Source organism: Lagopus muta, chromosome 6 (genome assembly GCF_023343835.1).
Source record: "Lagopus muta isolate bLagMut1 chromosome 6, bLagMut1 primary, whole genome shotgun sequence".
Classification (NCBI taxonomy): Eukaryota; Metazoa; Chordata; class Aves; order Galliformes; family Phasianidae; genus Lagopus; species Lagopus muta.
In genome coordinates this window covers 38,227,553-38,240,299 of record NC_064438.1, presented here as the reverse complement: position 1 = coordinate 38,240,299, position 12,747 = coordinate 38,227,553, and the positions used below count along the sequence as shown (strand labels likewise).

The window sequence follows — 12,747 nt, the reverse complement described above, 5'->3', positions numbered from 1 at the left end:
TCCAATCCTTCTATTGAAGAACCCATTTGGGAAAAGATGACCATCCAGGTCACATGCTTTCTATACTGTATATCTGCCTTTCTGACCTTCCCCCATTTTCCAGTAATCAATTAGACGAATTAATATTTTCACTTGTACATTGTTTTCTAGGCCTAAATGCATGTTGTGGAAGTCCTGCCTCGTTACTGAATTTAAAAGGACAAAAAAGCACTAGCAAATGCAGAAATCAGATGTCTTAAGCAGTTCTGAGCCTGTGTTCAGTCTAGACTTCTGCAGTAGGCTCACCTGCCACTTAACTTCCAAGATCTAGAATCCTTGGAGTAAACAGCTTTTTTTTTCCTGCAGAATCACAATTCCCTGAGTCCCATGAGTGTATCAGCCACAAATACAAATTCCAATGTCCAAAACTAATAAAGAGCAGAAGGAAGCCATCTGAAAAGGAACCTTAATAAAACACTACAGAGTACTGCTCTATTTTTAAACAATAGAGAATTGATATTCAAAGAAAAAGCATGAAGATGAGTCCTTGGTGGAGATTTCTACAGCATCAGGTAAAAGTTTGCATTCTGCTTATGTCTTGACACCAAAGCACCGAAACTTATAGAGATGAGAAATAATTAGAGAAAATTAGAGAAAAGAAACTGACATTTTCTTTTTCCCTCCCTTTCCATGTGTTCATCTGTTTACTCATTCCACCACGAAACTGCTGGTACTAGGAACACAGGTTAGTTTTCATGAGCCTAATTCCTACCGTAGTCCTGAAGAGAAAAAGTATTTGTCCTTAGGCCAAACCTTCTGAGCAAGAGATCAAAAAAATTACGGATGAGCTTCTGAGTACCATGCACTCTCCTTCAAAAACATGGAGCATCAGTTTTAACTTACCTGACTGCTGAAGAGATGCATCTTCTGTCATCTGTAAGAGTGTCTGACTGAACAGCCCACAATGGCCCTTTTCTGTTGAGCACTGATCGGTAGCCTGGGGGCACAGCTGCATTCCCCTTGCCTACAGCTCCACTTGCTAAGTTCAAGCTTGTTAACTGCGGAGGCAATGACAAAGACATCAGAAACCATTAAAAACCAAGAAACGAACAAAAGATGGCACTAAGCATACCTTAATACATACTCTATCCAGTAAGTAAAAGCACAGAGGAGGAAAAAGACAAGAATCAGGCAAAAATCCTGAAGCAGGAAAACATATCCTGCTATAGAACTGATAACAAGGACACAGTTAAAAAAAATTTCTATATTAAAAAATGAACCCTGCAAAAGACAGGTGCTTATATTGCACTTTCTGAACTCAGTGTGTCTGTCCAGTCATCACAAGTTATGTCACTGAATAAGCCATATGCACTCTGTCCTCTCCATACCCTACTCCACAGTAAATGCACAACGCATCAACATATGCACATCTGATTTAAAACTCAGTGTCTAACTCTATCACACACAAATGAACATTTCTACCCACACCACCTTCAAATTGTTCACACAGGTAGCTATATAAAATAGTCAACGATAGCCTAAAATGAGATTTGGTATAAGATTGTTTTATCAAGTTCTAAAGTAATCATGAATTTGTTTTAAGCATCTAAAACATATTTCATTGTTTCTTTCTCTAAACATTCTTCACATGTCTTCTGAAAGGATCAAACTGTGAGCATACACAGCCTGCTGGCTTGCAGAAGAGAGCCTGAGTTCATACAGTAAAGGCAACTATTGCAGAAGTTTAATAATGCACCTTAAAACATTTTATGAATGTTGAAAACGCTATAAAGGCTGACAGTCTTTAACAATGTGATCACATATTGCTTTTTTATAAGTACAGAACAACTGTGCACTAAGATTAAGGTCATATGGAAAAGGCAACTTGTTTGTATTACCCCGCTCATTTCTGGGGCAGCTGAAAGGTGTGTAACCAATGGCACACAGGACAACTGGAAAGAACTGAAAATCTAGCCCTGCATCTGCTCCAGATCTCAAAGGTAAGTTATCTAATTGTAACTTAACTTCTTATAAATGCATAAGCATAGCTTGCAAATTCCCAGCTTTGCTACCCCAACAATGCTCTTTTACCAGTATTTGCATGGAATTACTCTAATTAAAACAAGTATATACAAGCTGCGTTGCGTGATGCTGCACTCACACCTACAAGTCTTATGCAGAACTGCACAATCCATTTGCTCTGATTGAACTCTAGAACATAAACTAACATGGTAATTGGCAACACAAGATGATGTCACCCTTTCAATAATTTAGTACTATAAGGCATTTAGCCACTTCCTGAATTCAGAAAACACTTCAAGTTCTGGACAGAATTAATTTATTGCAATTACACACTGTTCTTCTGCCCAGTTCTCCAAAAGGATCCTCCTTCTGCCATATTCTTTCCCAGTTATATCCTATCCCACTCTTCCTTCAGCCTGTGCATAATTCTCATCCATTAAGTCACAGTTTCCAGGTCTTACAGTAGAACACGCTGGGCAAGCTTAGAAATGAGCAGCGCTACCCACTTCATATGGAAAAGAGCATTAGAAGTCACTTTGGCCCCTCTGCTTCGCCTTTAAATTTAAGCCTTCTGTAGACTTAATTATTTAAAGCCTTTTCATTGCAACAATAGAAAATATCAAATCAGTACTAGGTCTTATAGTGCCAGACACCATACAAATACACAACAATGACAGTTTGTGGCCACCAAGTTTTTATGATCTGAACAAAAAAAAGCAACCACGAATAGTAAATGAGGAAGACAAAGGCCAACATTGTACATGAAACAAATAGTATATATACAATTCTTAGCTTGTCAGTAACAGCAGTCACAACTTTGCTCGTAAAGACATGTAAAACTACAATGACTTTAACCAGCCTTTTCTCGCCGGCATTCTGATACCAAGACACATCGAATCTGATGAATTATCAGCTCATCCCTGCTCTATTAATGTGATATGCTTTCCTCTCTAATATTATAACCACTATTTTTTTGAAAGCTGTCTTTCTAAGCAAAGCAGGTGAGCAAATAGTTTCGTGTAGGTAAAAGGGATGTTTCACACATTCCAGAGAGACAGGTGTTTAAAATACAGCAGGATTAAAGACAGGCAAGGGATTCAGAATGAGGGAGAGAACACCAGCGAGATAGTAAGGTCTGGCTGCTGCCAGCCCACCCAGATGGGTGTTACTTCTTATTACTGTGCCATGTGCTGAGACATTTCAGCTGCTGTAATTAGCTTGCCAGGACGCTGCTTCGGTGGGTTGCTGAGGGAACCCCAACACATCTGTGCACAGCAGTGGTTTCATTCTCCAGTTATTAACCCTCCAGTACACCTGACACAACAGTATCCTTCATACAGAGGCAAATACTTAGCAACAAATAAATTCTTTGGCTTAAAAAAAGATATTGTATGGTACCTGGACACAAGCAGATACTGAAAGCTCCAAAAAGAATAGCTTATAGCTTCAAAAATAGGAGTAGCAGGAAAAAAAAAATCTAATAAAAGTAAGGACTAATGTGGTTCAAAAGGAAAAGACGTTAATTTACATGGATGTACAAGAAGAAAGCATTTTTTGTTTGTTTTTAATAGCAAGTTTGAAAGTGAGCAATACACTTGTCTTCTTGACAGTAGAGATACATAAGCTTAAAAGAACCAGATGTCCATGGTCTTGCTTAATTCACAGAAATATTTTTCTGAATAAATTTAACAAAAACAAAAGTCTCAACTCTTGTATCCAGTACTTTTGGGTATCATTCTGTAACCTTAATTTAATTCTTGATCTTCTTTATAATTGAAAGGGGAAATTATATAGAAAGTTATAAAGGTTGGAAAAGACCTCTCAGATCATCTAGTCTAACAGTCATCTACCACCTATGTTACCCTCTAAACCGTGTCCCTCAGTACGACATCTAAACATTTCCTGAACACCTCCAGGGACACTGACTCTATCAGCTCCTTGGGCAGCCCATTCGAGCACCTGACCACTCTTTCAGAGAGGAAACTTTTCTTAACATCCAACCAGAACCTCCCCTGGTACAACTTGAGGCCGTTCCCTCTTGTCCAATTGCTGTTACCTGGGAGAAAAAGCTGACCTTCAACTCACCACATCCTCCCTTCAGGGAGTTGTAGAGGGCAACCAGGTCTCCCCTGAGCTTCCCCTTCTCTAGACTAAACAATTCCAGTTTCTTCAACCACTCCTTGTAAGACCTGTGCTTCTGTCCCCTCGCCAGCTCTGCTGCCCTTCTCTAAACACACTCCAGGGCCTTGATGTTCTTCTTGCAGTAAGGGGCCCCAAAACTGAATACAGTACTCAAGCTGTGGCCACACCAGCACTGAGTGCAGGGGGTGATCACCCCCCTGCTCCTGCTGACTGCACTATTTCTGATACAAGCCATGATGCCACTGGCCTTCTTGGCCACCTGGGCACACTGCTGGCTCATGTTCAACCAGGCACTGACCAATCACCAGGTCCTTTTCTTCTGCACAACCTTCCAGCCACTCTGCTCCAAGCCTGTAGCACTGCATGGGGTTGTTGTGACCAAAGTGCAGGACCAGCCACTTAATCTTGTTGAATCTCATCCCGTTGGCCTCAGCCCAGTGACCCAGCCTGTCCAGACCCCTCTGTAGGACCTTCCTACCCTCAGGCAGATCGATACTTCCTCCCAACTTGGTGTCATCTTGCAGACTTACTGAGGGTGCACTCAGTGCCCTCATCCAGATCATCAATAAAGATATTAAGCAGGATGGGTCCCAATATCAACCCCTGAAGTACACCAGTCATGACTGGTCACTAGGTGGATTTAATTCCACTCACCACCAAACTCTTGTCCTGGCTCCCCAGCCAGTTCTTTACCCAGCAAAGAATGTACCTGTCCAGGCCACGGGCAGCCAGCATCCCCAGGAGAATACTGTGGGTGACAGTGTCAAAGGCTTTGCTAAAGTCTAGGTAGAGACAGCTGGGCCAGATCTCCTGGCTGTCCCACATGTGCCATGAAATGATATCTCCAAATAAAAAAAAAGGAAGAATGAAAACCAGCATTTTGTGGACAGATAACCTTTTAGAAATCACAAGCAAGAGTCTAAAGAGGAACTTTCACATTCTTGATCTACATTACACTATTTTTTCAATAGCTTCTCTCTATCACATTAGAGTACTTAATCTTTCCTTAAGTGAAATTCACCTTGATCTTGTTTCAAATAGGCCAAAGAAGCAGATATTCTACTTTTTCCAAAGTAGCAAATGTTAACAATAGTAATAATAAATGAGCAAACAACTCAGTGCTACAGATCAGCCTTCAAGGATTCAGGTAAAGAGTCCCAAAAGATCAGGTGTTTTTCTTATCAGTTTGCAAGACTCAACCAGCGGACACATCACTGCTTGAAGTTGTTGCTATGCCTCTTCTGGCAGTATGGTAAAGTAACTTAAATATTCACTACGAACAGCCTGAACAGCGGATCCTGACTTTCACTATCACTGTGTTACAGCAATGAGCAAATAACACAGCACAAAGATGCCTACTTCACTCTCCCCAGTTGACTGTTGTAGTATTTTTCTGCCAGAGGTCAGTCATATCCTGTTGCCTATAAACGATGTGCTGAGGACAGAAGATCTACAGACTGTGAGGCCATTTCTTCTGTTTGGAGCCACATTCACATCTTCTCTATTTCACACATCTCAGGCTTCTATTTGGGTCATTCTGATTGGTGAGGAGGAAAAGGAATCCTAGAGGTCAAGACAGTTTGAAGATCAAGACTAAGAGAAAGGCAAAAGGATGCAGTCATCATAGACTTTATAGTTTCTTCCAGAAAAGCCTTCAATAGGATGAAAAGTTTATAATCTGAAACTGGAAGAAACCTAACACCCCCGAATTTGGAGCAAAATATACACTACCAAAAAGTTCCAAGTTTGATTATTTTAACAGTTCATTGAAAAAAGTCCATTCTTTTAAAGAAAGATGGGACATGGATTGAGGTTAAGACATACATAAGTTAGAAGAACACTGGAGTTACGAACAGACCAGAATCTTTAAGTTTTGGTGCCTCAGACAGAATAAGACAACACTACATAATAAGCTCAAAGAAAGCATGCCATTAGAAAACTAAAAAATGTGTAAAATGTCTAATAGTTTGTGAGATCTCCTTGGTCTCTTGATCTACCTTACCCTGTATGCTTAGTTTGACTTCAAGACCCACCTTCCACCTGAGTCAATCCCTAATTTCCTATTTTATTACTTATTACTGTTCATCCATCAATGCAATCTTTATATCCAAATAGTTCGTAAAACAAATATTTCTTCTTTCACTACCTGGCTTGCCTAGTCACTGCATTCTCACCTGCCAACCATTCCTTAGGCATACATTCCCCCAAAGCTTTCGGGATCAGTGAAATATTCACATCCCAGGAATAGAGGTGGGAGTTAACAACATACCATATTACAAAACGTAGATCTTTGTTGCACTATTTCAATTTGTTTGTTCAGCTTCAGAGATGGCTGACATACACTATAATAATATAAATATTCTTTATTAATCTGTCCCCTACCCACTTTTCATGTTACATTTTCTTGGCTTCACCACAGAGATCCCATGTACATCTGCGATCTAGCCCAGGCCCGTATGACTTAATCTAGCACAGCACCCAGGTCTTCCAGTACTACTGGAAATTGTCCATCTGCATTGCAGCCCATCTTCCTTAAGGTACTGAGAGGCTGAAATCCAATATGGGAAGTTGACTCTTTTCTGAAATGCCAACAGAAACTCCAAACCAATCTCAAACACAGATACTTTCACTGTCTGAGCAGTTGACATAAAATACACCTACTACACATTCTTTGGAGAAATCACACAGTACTGATGTTTTTGTAGGGCTGCCTTCTTGTGACCCAGGTCAGCTTGCTGACCACACCCCATTCACTAAAATAGCTTCATTTTATACTCAGATTTGAAGTTGTAGGGGCAACCAGTCAGAGGGGAAGAACTGGGGCTAAAAGGCTGCAAAGTGTGAAATCTGCGCGTGTACCAAAGCTGATCTGGCCAAAGGCCTGTGACATTCCTTCTCTGCTTGCTGAGCTTACCAGCTTACAGGATATACATATGCATACAGAGCAGAAGCCTTCCAGTCTCCAGAAAATGTTCCAGACAAAGACCTGCCAGAGACATTCCTGGGAAACCTGACAAACTTGCAAATTCCTTTGTAGAGTCTCCAGCGTATGCATCCATTTAACAATGAAAAAAACTCCTATGTTCATACTGCTGCTGTGGATTGCTGAACTCCCCTCTTCCTCCTCCTGAGAAAGACAGGCTTTCATTTAGACACAGGCTCCAAACTTCCCAGCAGTAGTGATTTGGATAATGCATATTTGCTCATCAAGGTGTAATCCTTCCCATAACAGAAGCGCTAGCTGCTCAGCCTGACCCATTTAGTGACTCTGTAGATCTGCAAACATTGCTGCACTGTAACAAAAGCCTCTGTTCCTATTCTCTTCAGCAACTCAGAGCAGAAGGGTCCAATTCTGGCACTGCAGAAGCCACACTAACATTTTTGCTTCCTACAGCCTCTGCTGATATCATTTGTGTTACTGCTGAATCTACAAGCTAGCAGCATTAGAAGTCATGTCAATTCTTGTGTTAACAGCTTGAGAATGAGAAAAAGATGGGGCCCTGCAGCAGAACAAACAGCTTTGTGAAGAAAGAAAAAAAAAAAAGACCTCAGGCTTCATCTCTTGGGCTCTTGCTCCTCTTCCTGGTTATAGACTGAGATGTCTTCTTCCTCTGTCTTCCTCTATGTCTCCTCCTCACTCTCTCAAAAGGAGGGTAAAAGTCAACTAAATGGTTACATAAGGAAAATAAGTCAGATTAAGACTCAGATAAAGTAAGCTGAGTCAAATCAAGGGACTAACACTGAGAGTGGAGAAAAAAACAAAAACAATCACCACCACACCAAAAGCATTCAGTGAGGAAAATATCCCTACCATTTTGAAAACATTTGTGGTCTTTTTTGTAGCCACCACATTGCACTGCTCAGGTCCAGGACCAGAGGAGCTGATGACCACTGGGACCTGTACAGCATTTTGCCTCACTGGCAGTTCGTTCTGTGGCCAGGATAATGCAGACAAGGGTCTCAAACTGTGTAGATGAGATGGGTAACAAAGTTTTGCAGTAAATGTTTAGCTGAAGCTCTTTATTTTGAGATTCTTTGGCATAAGATTTCCACAAAGTCACTCTGAGGCACTGTAAGTTGCCTATTCCATTTATTCCTCACTTCCTCTCCACTGTCCTAACATTTAGTAAACTCCTCTTTTTCTTCCCAGTTTCAGTTTTCTGTCCAAATGAAAAATATAAAATGAGGAGAGCACTCCATCCTCCAATAGACCTGTCAGCTGTTTGCAGGAATGCTGGCTGCTGGATCTTGGGCACTGACTGCTTGCATAACTGAGATGGAGACAGCTCGGTCTGGCCCTTGCCTGGGTGGTCTGATGTTATCCCTAAGATTGAACTCTCTGGCTAGAAGTATTGGAGCTATTCCTAATGATAGCTGAATCCTGAAATCTCACACCCTCCCTCACAGAGAAGGGCAGAGCTCCCACAAGGCTTCCCTTCCTTCTCTCCCTCCTTCTGGTAAAGTTGGCCAATTCAACGCATTTTTTTGTACACGAGCATTAATAACTACAAAGTACTACAGCCTGGTAGATATCAACCACAGCCCTTGCCACCAGTCTGTGATAGGGACCTCACACAGATCCAGCACTACAGGATAAAACCTTCTTCTTACTTTGCAGCATATTTCAGAGAGAAGTAGCTTGCTATTCACAAAGGAAAGCATATAAATATCCAGGATCCAGTCACCTGGCTCTGGATCTATGCACATGCTGTGCATTTTAACTTTCTTCCCCAGAAGGTCCTGCAGTGCAAGCACATGGAAATATTTTATGCTAAACACACCTTAAGAACAGGCTTTAGAATTCATGCCTGGTAGGGAACACAGCAGAAGAAAAATAAGTCTAGATTATTTTGGTCACAGCCTCCATCCATCCATCCATCAGGGAAGGCTAATCACTAATATCACTATTGGTGATTGGTGACTGGTGATAGGTGGGTGGATGGCTGGACTGGATGATCTTGTAGGCCTTTTCCAACCTTGGTGTTTCTGTAATAGCTACAGACAAAAAAATCTTACTTCATCTCTCCTGAAGTAGTGTAGAAGCCAGTAAAAATCTTACATTAGAAAAGAAGATAAAAGCAATTTAGCCCCTAGTACAATAGAAAGGGTTTAATTTCCCAAATTCACCATCAATGTACCTGCTGTTACTCTCCAACACTATTCCAATAGGAATAAACCTAGCTCATGTTTGGCACTAGGCAAATCAAACAAGCAAATTTTCAGGACAATATGAAAAATAGACACACAGACAGTGTTACAGTTGAACCACTACACAGCACATACTGACAAAGACATCAGCATCTTGTAAAAATAATTATCCATCATCTGCAATGCATAATCAGGGAAATCCCTGATTTCAGATAATGATTTCCTCACAAGTGTCTCGGATATCCTGCTATCATAAAGGAAATACTTAGTGCGACTACTGTAAAACAACGTGGTAAGGAAAAGGTCATAAATATGGTTACAGAAGCACAGCACGCATTGCTCATCACATTAAAGAAGAAAGCTCGTTCAGAGCAACGGCCCAGCAAAATTGCTATCCTGCTTGACACATTTCAGAGGATAGAAGACACTTTAATTTCCATTACAGTTAGCTGAAACATCTACTTGATAAGGAAAACTCATTACTTCTGTATGTTAAAACCTAGCAATTTGTCATCTGAAAAGCATCCATTATTCTAAAGTAAATATTCCAGATCATATTGTCCACATAAATCTACAATATAGCTCTGAATCCTGTTCAGCATTTGACCTTTATGGCATCTTGTTTCAGGAAGTCTCAGAAGATAAGCATATGGTGTGTTATAGTAACTATTCCCTTTTATCAGTCTTTACTCTGGTGTCTTTGTACTAAACTGAATATCCCTCTTATCTTATGATGAGAAACACAAATAAAATCATCATTATTTACCTTGTTATCCAACTGCCTTCTGTAACTCCTGCATTTCTATTTCCTCCCTAAACAAACTATCTTCATTTATTTATTTGAATGCATGGCCAACTGGTTCTGGAGCTGGATGTGCTGCTTTAATTTACATAGAAACACGTACAGCCTTTATTACCAATAAGCACATTTGTTACGTTTCTGTCCTTCGTATCCACTTCAACACCAACTCAACCTTTCCATAGAAATTTTGTCATTATACATGTTGCATTTCTTTTAATTTCTTAAAGGTATACTCATCCAGCCATAGAAGTCTCACTAAATATTTTTTGTCTATCTTTTTTTCCGATAGTAATTTCACTTCATTACCTGGAAACAAAATGCAGCTCCTCTGTACCTACTACAGTGGAAATGTGTACAAAAGAAATTATTTGATCTCTCTAATACTCCTATTATCCAAGACTTATTTCCACAGAGCTAGACTGTATCTCCATTATGCTAGTAATGTACAATGGCAGAATTAAGAAAATCTGATTCCAGTGGCATCCCAGCACATCTCCCCCTGGCAATCAATACCTTGAGTATTGTGTTCAGTTTTGGACCCCTCACTACAAAAAAACACATCAAGGTCCTGGAGTGAATCCCTGGGGAAGGGCAATGAAGCTGGTGAGGGGCGCAGAGCAGATGAGGGAGCTGGGATTGTTTACTCTGGGATTGTTTAGAGTCTCAGGGGAAACCTTATCCTCTCTACAGCACCCTGAAGGGAGGTTGTGGTGAGGTGAGGGTCAGCCTCTTCTCCCATGTAACTAGTACTAGGACTAGAAGGAATGGCCTGAAGTTGTGCCTGGGGAGATTCAGATTCAACGTTAGGAAATGCTTCTTCTCCGAGTGAGAGAAGATCCTGGAGGTGTTCAAGAAGCATTTAGATGTTGTACTGACATGGAAATATTGGTGATAGGTGGATGATCCTGGAGGTCCTTTCCAGCCTTGGTGATTCTGTGATTCTATAACTTGAGCTCGTCATACTTGAGTGTGTCCTAAAAGCATTTTTCATTAAATACAATTACAAAAGTTACCCCAGGAACTCCTTATTTTCTAGTCCAAGATGGAATACTCTTCCTTTATCTCCCCCACATTCTAGAAACCATACAGTAAGTCACCATGTAAAGATGAAGTGGATTAACTACAAATTCTTAATGGTTTTAGATCAATATTTCTACTGTATACCACTGTGGAGGCACGCCTTAGCTTCTCCTCATTGTAAGCATGATTATGCACTGATAATTTTTGATGATATTATATAAACTATTTTTCAGAAGCACAAACCAATAAAATGGAAAACTGCATATTGTGAGAACTGAAGATGAAGTTCATACCAGGTAACTATGAAACCACATTAGTAGGACATTATCTTCCACCTCCCATCTTATAAAGCCTTGTTTACTTTATGAGGATCATTATGAAGTTCCCACTTGGTGTTTCAGAAGTGACTAAAGAGGACTGAAAAGCCAACTGATATAATCACAGACAGTCTTGTTTTCTAAAGACGTATGTTAAACTTCCTTGTTCAAGGCTCTTCAGCTACTTACACTTAAAAATTTCCCTTGAACATAGTCATTTCAGCAGCCAATTGACTTAATAAATAAAATTTACTACAGACAGCAGGATATAGAAGTACACTATAAAGCTTGGATAGTAGAAGCAATTCTCACAAGAAGTGGAATGGAAAACAACCTTGCCAGCTGCTCCTGGAAGAAGGTATTGTATTAGAGTACACCCACCCCCAAGACACAGCTGGGTACAACACAGACAGTCAAAGGCACTGAACAAGCATGTAGAAGTTCTTGCCTTTGGAAAATAAGCAGCCCACAGTAGTAGTAATATTTTCAATAGTCACTCTCTTTCACTACCCTCCACCACATCCCTCAACCAATAGTCCTAATCTTGCCATTAACCACTACCAATACAATCTGGGGGATGAAAAGATTGAGTACAGCCCTTTCAGAAAAGACCTGCGGGTACTGGGGCATGGGAAGCTGGACATGAGCCAGCAATGTGCCCTCACATCCCAGAAAGCCAACCATATCCTAGGCTGCATCAAAAGAAGCGTGGCCAGCAGGATGAGGGAACAGATCCTGGCACTCTGCTCTGCACTGGTGAGGCCTCACCTAGAGTACTGCATCAAGATGTGGAGTCCTCAGTGCACAAGAGACATAAACATGTTGGAGCACATCCAGAGGAGCGTCACAAAAACGATCCAAGGGATGGAACACATCTCCTGTGAAGACAGGCTAAGAGAACTGGGACTTAAGCAAGGAGAAGTCTCCAAGGTGACCTGAGGGCAGCCTTTCAGTGTCTAAAGGGGACCTACAGGAAAGAAAGTGACAGACTCTTTAGCAGGGTCTGTGGTGACAGAATAAGGGGAAATGTCTTCAAGATCAAAGAGGGTAAATTTAGGTTGGATATACAGAAAACGTCTTATGCAGTGAGGGTGGTGAGGCACTGGAACAGATTGTCCAGAAATGTGGTTGATGCCCCATCCCTGGAGATTTTCAAGGCAAGGCTGGATCAGGCCCTGGACAACCTGATCTGTCTGTCATGTCCCTGGCATGTTCATTGCAGGAGAGTTGGGCTAGATGATCTTAAAATGTCCCAACTCTAAGGATTCTAGGATTTCACAATTTTCTAATCCTCTGCTCAATTTCTCTTTCTTCTAT

General features: G+C 40.9%; 1 protein-coding gene across 2 annotated transcripts in view; it reads right to left on the bottom strand.

The window, feature by feature from the left end:
• The window catches only part of TTLL5 (tubulin tyrosine ligase like 5), a 119,748-nt gene that overhangs the window by 51,061 nt on the left and 55,940 nt on the right, over positions 1-12,747 (bottom strand). For both annotated transcript variants that reach the window (XM_048950218.1, XM_048950219.1), the window contains exon 30: positions 883-1,037. In XM_048950218.1, coding sequence (XP_048806175.1) covers positions 883-1,037 — 155 coding nt within the window. The remainder of the gene's footprint in view (positions 1-882; positions 1,038-12,747) is intronic.